Here is a 16,042-nt window from a genome sequence, read left to right as displayed (position 1 = left end):
AGAATGGTCCTATAATGAATCTAATGTAGCATTTGGAATTCATGGTATGTTAAGAAAACATAGGCCCCTTTTATTGCACATCAGATCATGCAAAGGAACTTTATGGCCTTCATTGAGATGTGGACTGTTTTAACTCTTCATCTAGCACATAAAGCAAACCGTACCTTTAAAAAAAGAAAAGTAATGTATTATTAAGCCCACTGACCCTTGGTTCTTGAAACCGCATAAAATGCTAAATTATTGCTTCAAAGTCTGTAGATGTAGGAGTTTGTAAGTGTAGTTTTGTTGTGACATCTAATTAGAGTTATCTTCTAATGTCTCTTTGGTTACAAGATACCATTTGTAGATTTTCTTTAACTGAAACCCTGAACATCTTATATGGAATACTGCTCCTGTTTCTATACTTTAAAACCAGAACATTTTTCTTAAAACTTACAGCACTGTTTTCTTCAAGGCACATGATTTACAAATATATTTTATAAGAAACCCACATGTTTCATTACACAGCTAAATTGAACGCAATCAGTATCTTGAATATTGAGCCATTCTTAAATTCTTGTCATTGAAGACAACTATATTTTGTCCTGCTGGTTAATTGAGTGCCTAAGTTGTGTTGTGTATGGCTCTGCATGGGAGAGTAAAATTGATAGGAGCCAGAAAAACAAAGTTTTTATCCACTGTGTAAAATTCTTTTTGACTTCATCCATAAATAGTTGTAAAATTGTTATATGACATTTTGAAAGATGGATTCTGCTTCTGTTATCAGGTAAAAAGGGTTGAAGAGGGTCCAGGACCAGGCCTGAGGCTAGCTCAACCAGGGGACCCAACTAAAAGGTTTTCTGTCCTCTTCTCCTGTTTTTGCTTGATGACAAGCAGAACCCAACTTTCAAAATATAATTTATAACTTCATGATTTAGATGGTGGACAAAGTCCAAATGAAGGATTTTACAGAAGATGGCTGTCTTCTGGGTTGTTGCACCATGTAGTCTGTTTGAAGTTTACTGACATTTAAGAGGTCCTTGCTACCTCCACTGTGAAAACCTCAAATCCTACCAAGGATTTTACACATTATAACACACATTATCAGAAAACTTCAGACTTAGCCTTTACCTACTACTCAACAAACTGCATAAATCTGTATTTGCTGAGCTGCCATAATTTCAACTAAGTATGGTATGGCTAGTATTTATGTTATTCTATGAATAACTTGTAAATAATGGAAAGAAGAGGCTATAAAGAGTATGGATTTTATATTATTCTTAATGTACTGTGTTTTATTGAAACTTGAGTGTGAATAAATAAGATTTGTAAAAAGCAGTACATATTACAAACAGACTTCTTTTGTATATTAATCTTTCCTATTGGACTTTGTCATCGTAAGAACATTATACCGTAATAATAAAATGTGCATGACATAGAATGTTCATCCCATTAGTGGGTACAATTTACATCAGAAGCATTTGTTAAACCATTATTCCATTTCAAAATCTAAAATTAGGTGTGACCTGTGTTGCAAAGATCAGGCACTTTTCTAATGTATTTGACTTGATTTATAGCCAGTAAGGTTATATGACCATAGTAGGACTATAATAAGTATAGGAATTGAGTGGTATCATGTAAAATATTTTAATGGGAACTACAAAATTTTTGTATTAAAGCGTTTCAGGGCAGATTCATTGCTAACACAAGATGCATGTAACAGAAACAGATGCAGCTCTTTTTTTCACTTTTTCTTCAGAGGGGCCCTTTTCATTATACTTGGGTCTTCACAAGGAATTGTCACAATGTGTATGTGTTAATTCCAAAGTAATATATTACATATAAAGTATTTCAGTTTAACTAAAATATACAGTGGGACTAATTACACATCATTTTACATTTATCAGTGGCACAGTGATGGACATGATGCCATTGTCATGTTGTGTTGGTATTATTTAATTTTAATGCACTAATTCTACAGAAACAAATCTTATATTAACTGGATAAAGCACCATACAAAAAACATGAATAAAAATTCATTTTACTCTTGGAATTGCAACAGTGTTTGACACCAAGCATACAAAAAACATGAACCACTCTTGTTTTGTGCAATTTATATGTATTGTCACTAACCATTTGTGAGTATGATAACCTGATGACTATACATGCATTTCACCTTCTTTTCCATCTCTGCATATATTGCTGAAAATAATTCTATGGAAGTTCTGTCTAGGAATTTTGGGAGTTCATCACTAGTAATGTTGCAAGGGAAGTTTCAGACTTATACTTTTTTGTAATTATTGCATAACAGATATTAGAAACATTTGCTTGTGCATGCCCTATTTTGACCCGTTAGTTAACATGACTACTGCATTTTAATTATTATAAAATTTACTTCATGTATTAAAGATTGTGCAATTTACAATAATTCAAATTCATGTTTTAAGTGTTACTTTCCTGCAGTTTAATCCTGTGAGTTTGTAGTTATTATAATGCATGCAGTGTAGAACAGTAGAGTACACCAACAATGGGAAGTAATGATTTATCGTACTTGGCAGATAATATAGGGAGAGGATGTTTGCATGGCTTGGATAATTTTAGATGAGCTGTATAATGAAGGTCTGTCCCATACTAGTTATGCACATTCCATATTCTGTGATGAACAGAATGTTATTATACAGAACTTTTAAGAAACCATAATTATAAAACAAGCATACAAACAAAACTGTTTACACTTTGAAGGACAACTAATGTCAAACGTGTTTTGACCTCAAGAGGTCATCATTACCTCTCGAGGTCAAAATGCGTTTGGCATTAGTTGTCCTTCAAAGTGTAAACAGTTTTGTTTGTATGCTTGTTTTATATTCCAATACCCTACACGGTATGCAAGGTTTTTGAGAAACCATAATTAGTTGGGTCTACTCTAAATAAGTATGATAGTATACTGAATTAATCTTTGCATATTTGGCCATCTATATCTGTCTAACTATATCTACTCTGATTATGAGTTCAGACTTGTATGACAACTTTTTTATGTTCCAATCCTTCAGTATGATGAGAATATCTTGTTTGGTGCCTAACTGTTGACTGCCATGAATTGGGTGTCTAGAATGTTATCCATATATATTAAAATGTGTGTGATTTGACTTCTTACATATGCTACAGTTCAGAATTTGCCATTTTCATTTAAGTATTAATGTAAATATATTATATTAAATTTCTTGTAGGTAATAGATATATTAAAATAAAAATGTTTTGGGTCATTGCAACACGTAGTCTTTGACTATGTACCAGCATTTTAGAGAAACATACTTGAGTTTTTAATGTGAACATGCAGACATGGCTAAGCTAAGTGAAAAATCCACTGGAAACTGTTACGTTGGCTTAAAATAGTCTCTTTTCAGATGTATTGTAAGTTTAGATATTTGATGTTTACAGAATGAAGCCCAAGTGCAACATTATTAGAGTCCCCCCAGCTCCAAGTAATTTGTTGTGCCTAAAACATTACACACCTGAACTATTAGTTCCAATAGCATTACATTTATGTATTTTGTTTTTTATTTATGTTCAAACATATTTACTGTTTTTGAGGCAGGGGAAAATTGATGGCATGTTTGAGGGCATGCTTCAAGCTTAGGTTGCATTTATTATAAAATAAAATGAGTTGGGAAGCACATAGCATTATTCTTGTAATTTTGTTTCAGTTTTATTAATTTTTAGAATTTAACTGTAGAAATGGTACACAGTGTTGTGTTAAAAGCTTCCAGCAGAAAGCTATTCTTTAAAAAAAACTCATGGCATATGTACAAGCCATAGGAAAAATGGTATCCTGAGAGAAGGTCTTGGAACCCCATACCCCCATCACACAAACAATAACAGCAGCAGCACTTGAAGTTGCCTTGTAAATGCTTTTTATGTTCTTTCTTACTATGTTGCTCTTAGGCAGTAAGACAGGACTTTGTGAGAGATGATGGGAATCTTGTGGTAGAATTGTAATGTAAATGTATATATATATATATATTTGTTTTTCAGTTGCTGGAGCAATTCAAAAGTGAAAACCAGAGATTAAAGGATGAAAATGGTGCTTTGATCCGGGTCATAAGCAAACTGTCAAAATGATGATGCAGAAGAGCTCCATTAGCCAAATATGTGTTTGTATATAGTAATATAATTTATTATTAATATTTAAATGTAAGGCAAAGGTTTGTCCTCCATCTGTTGCAACAGTATTGGTATAAAGTCATATTCACAAAACTGGTATGTCATTTCTTCATAAAAGATTCCAGATGATTTCTTATTTATATGACTCACAGTGCAGCACAAGTTGTTGCAGTAATATAAAATGTCACATGACAGCAAGATCATGTAACTTGTATCTAGTTTGTATAAATAGTTTTATGTAACTTCATAATAGCTGAGAATGTATTTAAGTAGCCAAAATCAGTGCCAGAAATTTTTGTTTTACACTGGCATTAAAGTAACACAGAAGATTGTTTGGCAGTATTTTAAGTGGGTTAGGTGGAAAGAAATTTAAGATACTTTTTCTCTTTTTTGCTGTTCTATATTTTGTAGTTTTAGTGGACAAGATTGTATGCCTTTATGGAGTAATTTTTACTGTGTGGTTGTCTTATGGAGCAGAACAATTTTAAAGTTAAATCCCTTTCTTTGAGATTCATATGATGTGTAATTGACATGAACTTGCATTCATACATATTATTGGATACATTTTATACTGTTGGAAATTTTGACATTTGTAAAGGTTTCTCATAACTCTGATCCTTATTTAATGCATGATTTTGATTATGTGTAGTAATTTTGTTTCTGAGGAGAATGACAGTTTAAAATTTCTTTTCTAGTCCCTTATCCTTAGAAATGATATGCATTATAAATAAAAATTTTAAGCATATATTTAATGTCATGTTTTGGTAACATGCATGAAGACAAATAGGAGGTTAAAATGTACAATAAATAAACTACAATTGCTAGCAGTGTTTATTAACTAATTTAGAATATATAACAAATTAGTACCATAATGAAGGTGTTTAGAATATCAAAGCGCAATTCTACTTGCTGCTTACTATTCCAATATGGTAGATTAATGTCAGAATAGCAGTGACCGTACCAGCAGTCTATATCTGCTGCTCAGTAGTGTAGAATATTATAACAATAAAATATGGTGCTATGCCTTTTGTTTTAAAGTACAGGTTCAACACCAAGGCTCTGAGAAGATTTCTTGGTAGATAAGTTGAATGTCTCTCTATTTGTGTGTTGTGTTCTCATCCTGCACCTGGTTGTTGAAATAAGTAAAAATGTACATATATTTATGAGAGTAGAATAGGTTGAAGGAGTGTGATTCCTATATTACCTGTCATGTTGAGTGTATTTGCCAAGTGTCAAATTTTATAAAGTGTATTAAGTCCTCTAGGTATAAAATTTTGTTTTTGCAAGAATAAGTGCCTTTTGCTTTTACTATGTATTTAAGAAAGATTGTTGTGAAAATTTTATAGATCATCACCTGAAATTAAAAATAAAAATTTACTAAGTTAATAGATTGTGTCATGAATAAAAACTTCACTTTCCAGGGAGTATTAGTGATCAGTGTGCTGAATACTGACAGGAGCATGCATAGCTTAGTCAGTATAGTGTGACAGTAGACTGGATTATTGGTCTTTGATCTGTGGCAGGGGCAAAGGATTTTTGTTCTAGCCTCTGCATCCACACCAGCTCTGCATACCAGGGATCCTTTCCCTGGAGGTAAAGTCTGGCCACTCACCCCCATCATGTTTCAAGGTAAAGAACAAGTAAGATCTCTCCCTCCTATCCCCTTAAGCACCACCTGGTATGTAGTGTGAGACTGCTTTGCTTACCTTCTTACTGTATATTGACGTCCATAAACTACATTCAGTAATAAAGATAAATTCTTTGTTATGTCATGCTCTATAATTACTTATTCCTGTTTCCTGGCTAATAATGATAGTAATGTGCCTGTGGGTGCCATTTGGGAAGGTTAAATCTAATCAGTCATGTTTACCCGATACAGCAGTGACACCTGTATGCCTGCAAAAAATTTTACTTAAAGCAGCTGAGGGTAGAGTTCCATCAAAGTAGCACACTGCAGAACAGTTCAGTGTGGGCTGTATGGAATACTTTTGATAAATGAATACTCATTATAGGACTCTGTCAATCACATTCTATGGATGTGAATGTGAGTGAAATTCATGTGAGTAGGCTTGAAACAAAGCCTATAGAAATAATTCACACATATTTGGGGCATTATAAATTGAATTCCAGAACGATTTTCTAGGAATGACAGAAAGTAGAGTTCCTAATGTGTGCCACACATTTATGAAGTCTGTATGAGGTAATGTTCTTGAATGTAAAGTAAGGCTTTTCTAAAAATAATTTGAGTGTGGGAGAAGCTGCCCACCAGCCAGCATCTCACTCTACAACAGGCAGCAATAAGGCCATAACAGATCTCTCTGGATGTTATGTACGCTTGAAATAAGACCAGGTTAACTCAGAAATCTTTGCAAAACTGCTTTCTGCAGACATGTAAACACACATTCTTAAGTTCACAACAACATGCACATGTAATGTCACGTACAAAGCAATTTAAGTTCCTACAATGAGAGTAAGTACACATCTGCACTGCCCTAAGCAAGAAATGCTCTTTGTAATTTGATTTATACAGATTATATGAATACATTTTAGAAGAGGAAGTTCTGGCAGAGGAGGCATATAGTGCTCTTTTAGTAGCTATAAATACATGAATATTTACTGTAAACTAATCCAAAATGTTGCTGATTACAACAGTGTAGTGTGAAGTTCACTGTTTTATGAAAGGAGTGGACAGTGTTTGCATCACATAAAGGCATAAGAACAAAAAAGATCTGATTCTAAAATGACATTTTCTCAACTGTACAGGTTATATAACACAGAAAAAGGAAGATAAATTGGAAAAGATATGGAAGGAAGCATTCATGGCCTACTAACAATATTTGGTGCTTGCCTGATACTGACATGTTCACTATGTTCTGAACAACTATGTGTAGTCAGTATAACTAAGTGAACAATCAATATCCGATTGATCTCTGCTGATACACTGCTTCATGTCAAGCCTTGCAATTGAACTATGTGTAAATCTTTAAAATAATGAATTTTGGAATCTTTATGAAATTAAAAGGGCATAACTTATACCAATAACATAAAATGCCTCCCTGAAAGTACATAACTATTCTACCATCCACAATGTTTTCAAGGCTTCAGGTGGCTATGATCATGTTAGTAAACATAATTGGTAAATGCAGGCATATTCTGTGAATCAATGTGCAGTGAAAACTCATTAATCTGGACTAAAAGGGGGGGAGTGTCAGGATTAGTGAATAATAAAAAAATTAGTAACTAACATATTAAAACTACTATACTTGAATACTTACCAGAAATTCTGAGTAACTTTCCACAATTTCTAAGCGCAGTTCAAAAGATATTCTACTTATATCTGACATACTTGCAAAATGTTTACTTCCAAAGTTGATATCAGAAGTAAAAGGTATAGGAGGAGATGATGATGTGGGACTTAATGTGTGAAACACTTTCTTCAGCAGACACAGATCTTGAAGAAGAGAAGGGCTTAAAAAGGCTATAGATTTTCAGTTCCCTAGATCTTTGCTGCTGCTGACAATCATTCTCTACTTGCCACTCCACCATCACAGTTCAACTTAAATATCAAATATGTTAATCTTTTCTTTATTCTGTCTGATGACAGTTTGTTTCCATATTAAAGTTAAAACACAACATCTAACTTGTCAATAATTTTTTCTTGTTTCACATGTTTCCATTACATTCAGTTTTATTAGATACCATGATTCACACACTTTTTGGGCACAAAAAGTATTTATTTCAAGATGATGGTGCAAATGATTTCCATTATATGGATGTGAACAAAGATCTGAGCAAGTGCAATCAAGATTATGCAATATCCTAATCAAAAGTGGCCAGATTACCAAGGTTTTGCTGTATTTCATCCCATTACAACATATGCACACTGGATAAACACTATAGGATGTATATAAGGACTGAGATTAAAAATAAAAAGAGCTGCTGCTGCTTTCCTAACATAATGTTTAAGACAGAATCATCAACAGGTGTCCACAAATAAGTCAGGGATACGAAATGTGTTGAGAGAAGACAACATAATTTTCACGACTGATATAAATACATATGTTCTGTACATTTATTTTGACAGTTTACTTAAAGGCCAATGTTTTCCAAGTTCAAGACTGAAATGGAAAAATCCATTGGGGTCAGAAACTCCCTCCTTGAGCCCATATGTGGTAACCTCATAAAATTACTAGTCTTTGTGTTGATGCACATCTGATGAAGGAATCTGTCACTCATCCAAATAAAATAAAACTATAGGTTTGTGGCATACAATATGCTTCAGAACTGGTGCATGTATGCTGTACACTAAACAAGTTTAAAAAGTTGTCAGTGGAACCATGGTTCCGGAGAATTTGACGTAAATACGTCTATACGGAAAGGAAGTTTATATATTGGCTTTATTCTAATTATTTCCTTTATACATGCTTTACAATTGAGATAAGTTTGATTAAGACATTGCTTATTCAACTTGAATTAGTTACGCTTAAGATGGGTCTGTGGTAGCTGAATGTAATGTAAGGTAAGGTAGGGTAATATAAGGTAAGGTAACCATTATTGTCGATTTGTTGATAAACAGATGAAGTTTCCTAGGTAACAATAATGCCGAGTAAACAATTGACGTTTGCTAGGTAACAATAATGCCTAGTAAACAACTGACATTTCCAAAGTAACATAACAATGCAGTTACACTTTTTCCTTTCACTTTTTGCCGAATGTCACTGACCCTAAAATATAGACGTATTTACGTCAAAAAATTGCTGGCAGGTAAAGCGACCTATCATCAAATTGAGGAATCAAATCATATTTTAATGGAATAAAAATATTAAGACCTTTATGAAATAAGAATTAAGATTCACTGATAACTGTCACGAAAGCTGGAAACTTATCATTTTAATTAGTAATATCAGCCTGCTGACACAATTTTATTGATACAGACTATTATGTACAAACTACAAAACAATTTACTCCACCAAGGGATAGGGATAAATTCATATCACTGGACAGTAACTTTTCTGTTCAAAGCAACATATTTGGTATCAAGCTCATCCCTACTGTACAAAGCCAAGTTGAACCAAGGTATTAAATCATAAAATTTTAAATAAAAAAATTTCTAAATTATTTCCTTATTGTCTGTACTGTATCTAAACAAACAACTTGTTCTCAGGCATTTTATTGTAAGAATACTGAATACTATACAAAGAAAATATTTTTTTGTTTTCATATCAGAAAAGTGATCCACTGGAACCAGAATGACTTGCTCAAATGATGAGAATTCTATTAAACATATTTATATAGTTATATTTGGCCATATCTGAAGGTCTGCTGCAACATTACACCAAGTAGTAGGTGCAGCCATGTTGGCCGTGTCAGCCTTAACTCGTAACAATACAATATAATACAAGCTGGGTTGATCCCAGGTACATGGTAAAGGTTAGGATGCAGTGGATACCCCTCCACAACACCCAGACTTTGACTGTGCAATGGCATCTTCATCCTCTACCACCACGACATTGCGTCGTGTGCTGCCTGATCGCCCCAGAGAATTTGCTCTCTGCTGATTATTTTCCTGTGCTCGTTCAATCATCCTCTGGCTCAATTCCAAGAACATCTCTTCAATGCCTTGATTCAGTTTAGCTGATGTGTGGAAGTGTTTGGCCCCCACTGAATTTGCATATCTGTCAAAAGAACAGGGAACAAGATCAATACTGCTGACTATTCTGTTTTCTTATAAAAAGTAGTCCCTTATTCCATTGATCCATATTAATGACTGCAAAAGTATAAAAGAATTATTCATATACCTTGCACACATGCACCATGACTCTAAAATTTCAAGAAAACCAGACAGATGTAGGGTCTGAGACAATAGATTCTGATGAAGATGAATTTGTCAGTTGTCTTCTGAATTGTAACACCATGTAGTCTTGTAGGTGGCTACCAACATTCCTCCAAAACAATGATTACCACCTACAAAACTGCAACATCACATCTCAGAAGATCACAGTCAACAAGTATGGGGACTGAATATTGCAGCTGAGTGGTTAGCATTCCTGCTTCTTACTCAAGAGACCAAAGGTTTAAATCTGATCAAAGAAATCAGCTATCTTCAAGGAGGATTTTCCTCAGTCTCCAGGTTAATGCCAGGACAGTACCTTAAATTAACCACAAGCACCTCCATATCCTTTCGAACTCATCATTCATTCACTATCCTACCATTTTACACTATAAAGTATGAGCTACTGTCAGAGTCATCAAACAACCACAAGAAGTATAGGGTAAATTTTAAAGTCCATATAGCTGCCATGTAATTTACCAACTGAAATGTCTTGAATGTCAGGAAAAATATTTAGGTCAAAAACACCAAGCATTTTACACTACATTGGAAGAACACATTCAAGCAAACCAGAATAATAAAAAGTTTGGATATACCCCAACACATGCTCAAAACAAGTCATAAATATGTAAATATCAGTAATGTATCAGAATTAGACAAAAAGTTAAATGTATGAACGTGGCAGAAAAGTATATTTACATAATTAGCAAACAGAACATGCACGTAATGATATGAATGCCAACACCTAAAACCAATGTTTTTCCTACTTGACCTGCCCGGAGACAACTAACAAACATTGGCCTATAAAATCGGTACTGCATTACTATACCAGAGCAGATGCATACCTATTTTCTTAATGTATTTAATTCCATGTATTCATAATTTAAACTTCATACTCCAGTCTCAGTTTCTTTTAAAATCATAATATTGAATCCTACAATGCAGCTTGAAATTCTAATAACTTTAGTCCTTGTGTGTACAGTCTAGTCTAGTCTACTACATGACTGTTTTTGTTACGAACACAGAAATTCCCATATACAAATATCATTTCATTTCATTTAAAAACCATTCCTAATAATCTTGTATGCCTCGTACTTTGATATCATTATGTGCTACAGTGTATGCATATTACATCTAACAAGGGATGACTAATTTGTAATGTATGTAAATATATTTTCCCATAACATTTTAACCTATAACTGATCTATGTTTGACATATCCATATGTAGTGTATGGTGATTTCAAGTTAATACTTCAAGATCTTATTCCTGAGATCACAGAGCTATGAAATTTAGGTCCAAATATGGAATATGGACCACTTCATGTGCAATTCATCACCATCAACAAGTCTGAGGCCACAAGTAACATGTTAGTTAAGTCTTCTACACCCTTGCTGATAAAGTCACTTCCTCTCCTGCCACCACTACTTGGAAAAGCCATGCAGCCTGATGTGTTTTTTCATGGGTTGACTGATTACTGTGAAGCTGAAAGGTTGTGCTTATGAACCCACTGTAAATTGCACATGCAAATTTTAGTAGCAGTAGTTCAAACATTCCTTCATGTGGGGAGGCAGTTTATAGTTCTGTGGCTGTCGGAAGGTTTATGTGTTCTTTCAGACTTATGATTCTATCCCTAGTGCAACTGGACCAGCTGAAAAGGGAGTTGCTCCTTCCTTGTTGGACATGTCCAACAGAGCAGACATTTGTTTTGGATTAATTCAAGAATACCCCTGCTACATATGTATGCATCTTTTTTCTTGTTAGAGTCATACTTTATTTATTCTAAGATACAGTCATATCATGCAAATTCTATTTTCCAAGTGTTTGTAACCTAAACAGTCGTTTTCTGTTTCATTTTGATTTTTTCCCCATTTTAGGTATTTTCCTGATATAAGATATAAAATGCTAATTCATCAGCCAAACCTTAAATGCGGGTTTCCACTGTATTTGAAAAATTTGCATTGTTTGTACAGTCAGTTTCTTTGTAGAATGTAGAAACATAGGAGCTACATAAAATCTGCATATACCCAGTACATGTAATGCAATTTTAAATAAAGAAAGTAGGCCAAAAATATATCTTACATACTGTTACTATAATGACCTCATAATATTATTAGATGTATGCAGGGTGAAATATATTATCAACAGGTAGTCTTCTGGAACTTCATGACCTTTCATTGACATCAATATTTTCACAAAGAATATCCATCAATTAACTTACTCCTCTGCATCCTGGACTGAAACATTTCTCTGTTTTTCTAGGTCTAGTTTATTGCCAGCAATAATTAGACAGATCTCACTCCCAAGCATCTTCTTCAACTCCTTTACCCAGTTTTTAACCTGTGAAGGGAATAGGGAACCATAAAGGAAACTTGTACTAACACTGCCAGGCATTTAAATGCAGACCATAATGAAATTATGGGACTTGAAGCACAAGTTACAAACAATGGTGTGCTAAATTGTGGTTTTCTAGTGCTGGCGTTATTAAAGTGTATGCAAAAAATGGAAATCCCTAATTCTGGCAGTGAATGGGAAGAATTATCTTCAGATTGTTGGTACCACTGTTTATTAATTCTAAAGTTATTAACACGCTGCTGCTTGATACATATGTGAGTCACTGGGCTCCAAGTACACACATGAGCATTGCAGCAGCTTTGCCTATCTGAACTTGTTAGCACTGTGACCATATAAAATTAAAACATTAGTACAGCAACTATCCGGTACACTATATTTACGGTATTATATTCCTCAATTTTATATCTGTGATGTTTACTTGCCTGTTTTAATGTGTGAACCAAGAGATGTAAGCAGAGATAGATTATGTATACAGTATGATCAAGAACTGACAAAATCCAAACCAGAGCATTTAGACATCTGATGACAGAAATGCTACATTAAAAAAAAATTGGTGACATTAAGGACATGCTGATATACATGGATAATAACAGCATGCGAATAAAGAGTATTAAAACTGATGATTCATGAATGACCAGTATGACAGACAAAAGACAAGTGAGCATACATATATAGAATTGAGTAGGGAAAGAGGGGACATTGATAGAAAAGGTCTACATACAGAAGAACTGAGAAAAGTGGAAAATGTTTGTCATAAAACAACTCACCCTGTTAAAAACATCAATGGACCATAACAATCTGTGACTTAACTAATACTTCAAGTATTGTTCCTGGCTCCTAACTCTTCCTCTCCCCCATTTTATTATAACATACCTTTTGAAATGAGTCTTCATCTGTAATGTCATACACTAAAATTGCTCCATTTGACATCCGGTAATATATTGGCCCTAAGGCATGGAATTTTTCTTGACCTGCTGTATCCCATATTGACAGATTGACTCTTTTCCCACCAAGGTTGATTTTCTTATTCAGAAAAGATGCCTGAAAGATATGGAACAGATGGTAAATTCTACTGTCAATTCTTGTTTGTTTCAATCATAGACACTCAAACTATTATGTACAAACACCAGAAAATTTTAAATCACTCTCTGCCTCACACCTGAACCCAAAAATTTGGCATGATGAATATAAATGCCTGTCATTAAACCACTCACTCCCACATAGTGTCAAGGTCAAGAATGAGCAGCAGCACCTCCATGGCATGTAGCAGGGCAGCTTTACATGTTACTTATTAAGAAAGACAATTATTTTGTTATTTTTAAGAACAAAAATATATAAATTAATGGAATGAATAAATGATTTAAAAAAATAGACATTACAAACTATAATAGTATTGAGAATACCATAAATTTGTATATGACTATTTCATTCCAGAGTTCACCTTAAATGTGTACATGGAACATAACTTTGTGGGCAGCTATGATAGATTAAATTTCTCATAAGCATTATTAAAAATAACAAGAAAATACAAAACACAAATTTTAACATTCTGGTCAAGAAGTGTGCATGTTGACTTTTGAATTATATAATTCCTTGATTCAAATCTCAGCCCACAGGCCAACAAGACAGCTTAAAGATACCACTAGGAAATAATGAGGAAGGATAAAATAGGGAAGACATTACTTTACAAGGAGACAACTGCAGAAATAAATAACATGTTAGATAATTGTAGGAATATACAACCTCCAAAATATGTCAATGTTGCTTTTCAATGGGTTTTCTTACTTCCAATTATAGTTTCTTCAAAATACCATGGCTAATGTCACATACATAACCCCTATCTAGTGTTGAAGTTAAGAATGAGTAGGAGCTATACCACCTATAGCACCTTCATGGCATGCAGCAGGGCACCTTTTTCTTTCTTAATATTATATAAAACACATCAAAGTCCACATAAGTAACATTAAAGTTTTACTGATCACAAATGGACCATGGACTCTGGTATTTGCAAAGACAAATTCAGTATTTATAATAATTTTCCAGATCCATATATAGGCAACAACCACAGACCACCCTGGTAGCCTTTGCCAGTTGGTCTTATGCCTATTGAATATTTTAAAACAATAGCAATCATATACAGTATTAATACAACTCAAACTACTATGAAAATAAATAGATGTATAATTTTATAACACAATGAAGTCCACAGGAATGGCAGTCATAATGTACACCTTTAAATATATTCTAACCAATAAATATTGGAGAACTGTAAACCGCCACTGCAGATTATAACTCTGTGAGCAAAATTCGTTAACACACACAAGTTACAAACAAGATCGCCCAATCACGTGATATTTGCACACTAAATAAATAATGGAAGAAATAGTATTTATACTTTCTTGTGTAATTATTATTGCGGTAATACTGTAGTTGACTCTTTTTCTGTCATAACTATGGACTTTATACTTGTATTAGAAACAAGTATTGTATTTGTGTTATGACATGTTCTACAACCTTGTCTTAGCCCTATGTAGCATCTATGGAATGTAAAAAAAAATACTATTTTATTCTTGTATCTTTCCAGAAGTACAAACAGTGCACGCATTATTCGCGTGGTGCAAATATAACATGAAACAAATATTTTAACAAAAATTACATTAATAAATAACTAACTTGTAAGGTAGTAATATGCTTCTCATTAAATTTATCCTCTACGTATCTCAGCATGACAGAAGTCTTCCCAACACAACCTTCACCCAACAAAACAACTTTGAAGTTGTAGCTCCCAGAGCTGGATACCGTTCCAGTTGTACTTGCCATGTTCTCAGATATAACTGAATTTAATCAAATACTTAAAACCCTTTCCTACTTAATAATGGAACTATATATTTTCACATTTTGACGTTACACAACACTTTACTTTCAGTCAGCTGTTGGTAGATTGACTAAATACTTCATTGGATATTCTTTAATACTATTCAATGTGCCATCTGGTAATGAAACATTGAAACTATATGCCATCAACATAGAATTTTCTATTATCTTAGCTTGGTACTTGTTCCAAAAATGTTGGAATTTTCTGCGGTACTTCCCAAGCACTGCGATTAAAATTAACGTCGCAATTCCCACAAACTGTTTATCTTGCCATTTTTTCTTACAAATGGTCAGAAAACAAAATTATTTCTATTTTATTTTATATGTCTCATAACACGAAATCAGCGTTCTGTCATTATCAAAATATAATTGACCATAAATAAACATATTGTAAGTACAAGATACAGATATTCACACACCAAACACTCCTCAGTAAACATTAAAAAGAAATTTAAAATACTGGAATTAAGCTATTTAGTAATTTTATCCCCACTGTAAAAAGTCTGAATCGCTTTAAAAATGCCAGCTCTGTAAGTATCTTCTGAGTCACTCCTACTCCATTGAATTTACCTAACAAAGAAATTTTCAGTTATTATTACCACATGTAGGCAGGCAATCGAGGATGTGTTATCTTGTATAGCTATTTTGAGGCAATACTGTACTTGGCTGTAAATTGCTGTCATAACTATGTGATTTATAATTATATTAAAGCAAGTATTGCATTTGTGATATGACATGTTCTGAATCCTTTTCATGAGCCTATGAAGAATCCATGGAATGTTAATAAATTTTGTTCTGTTCTGGTCGTATAGAACACATAACTAATTACTCAATACTTACACAG

The 16,042-nt window shown here is 33.5% G+C and overlaps 2 protein-coding genes across 9 annotated transcripts in view; one reads left to right on the top strand and one right to left on the bottom strand.

The window, feature by feature from the left end:
- Window positions 1-5,526, top strand: part of Mbs (Myosin binding subunit) — a 57,814-nt gene extending 52,288 nt beyond the window's left edge. For 7 of the 8 annotated variants that reach the window (XM_022059602.2, XM_022059607.2, XM_022059603.2 and 4 more), the window contains one exon: window positions 4,012-5,526. Coding sequence is in view for 1 of the 8 variants with exons in the window: in XM_022059603.2 (XP_021915295.2) it covers window positions 4,012-4,098 (87 nt within the window). In the remaining 7 variants the exon portion in view is untranslated. Of the gene's footprint in view, window positions 1-766; window positions 835-4,011 lie in introns of all 8 variants that reach the window. The other variant, XR_015536001.1, reaches the window with a different exon arrangement.
- Window positions 5,527-8,519: 2,993 nt separating this feature from the next.
- Window positions 8,520-15,290, bottom strand: Rab21 (RAS oncogene family member Rab21). The gene is made up of 4 exons (XM_022059599.2): window positions 14,998-15,290; window positions 13,198-13,365; window positions 12,191-12,309; window positions 8,520-9,815 (listed from the first exon to the last, which is right to left on the bottom strand). Exons 1-4 carry the CDS (start codon window positions 15,142-15,144, stop codon window positions 9,572-9,574), a joined length of 678 nt encoding a protein of 225 aa, XP_021915291.1. The 5' UTR covers window positions 15,145-15,290; the 3' UTR covers window positions 8,520-9,571.
- Window positions 15,291-16,042: the final 752 nt, after the last annotated feature.

Source organism: Zootermopsis nevadensis, unplaced genomic scaffold (assembly GCF_977971745.1).
Source record: "Zootermopsis nevadensis isolate Lab colony 2312 unplaced genomic scaffold, Znev_1.0 Znev_ptg000020l, whole genome shotgun sequence".
Classification (NCBI taxonomy): domain Eukaryota; kingdom Metazoa; phylum Arthropoda; class Insecta; order Blattodea; family Termopsidae; genus Zootermopsis; species Zootermopsis nevadensis.
Note: the sequence above shows the minus strand (reverse complement) of the source record. Positions and strands in the feature narration are given on the sequence as shown.

What these genes read in the sequence shown, in the direction of transcription:
- Rab21 (XM_022059599.2), bottom strand. Translation starts at nt 15,144, where the DNA reads ATGGCAAGTACAACTGGAACGGTATCCAGCTCTGGGAGCTACAACTTC. An exon ending in AGCATATTACTACCTTACAA is followed by an intron (nt 13,366 to 14,997) that starts GTTAGTTATTTA and finishes CATATCTTTCAG; the next exon opens with GCATCTTTTCTGAATAAGAA. An exon ending in TCAGTCCAGGATGCAGAGGA is followed by an intron (nt 9,816 to 12,190) that starts GTAAGTTAATTG and finishes TTCTTTTGACAG; the next exon opens with ATATGCAAATTCAGTGGGGG.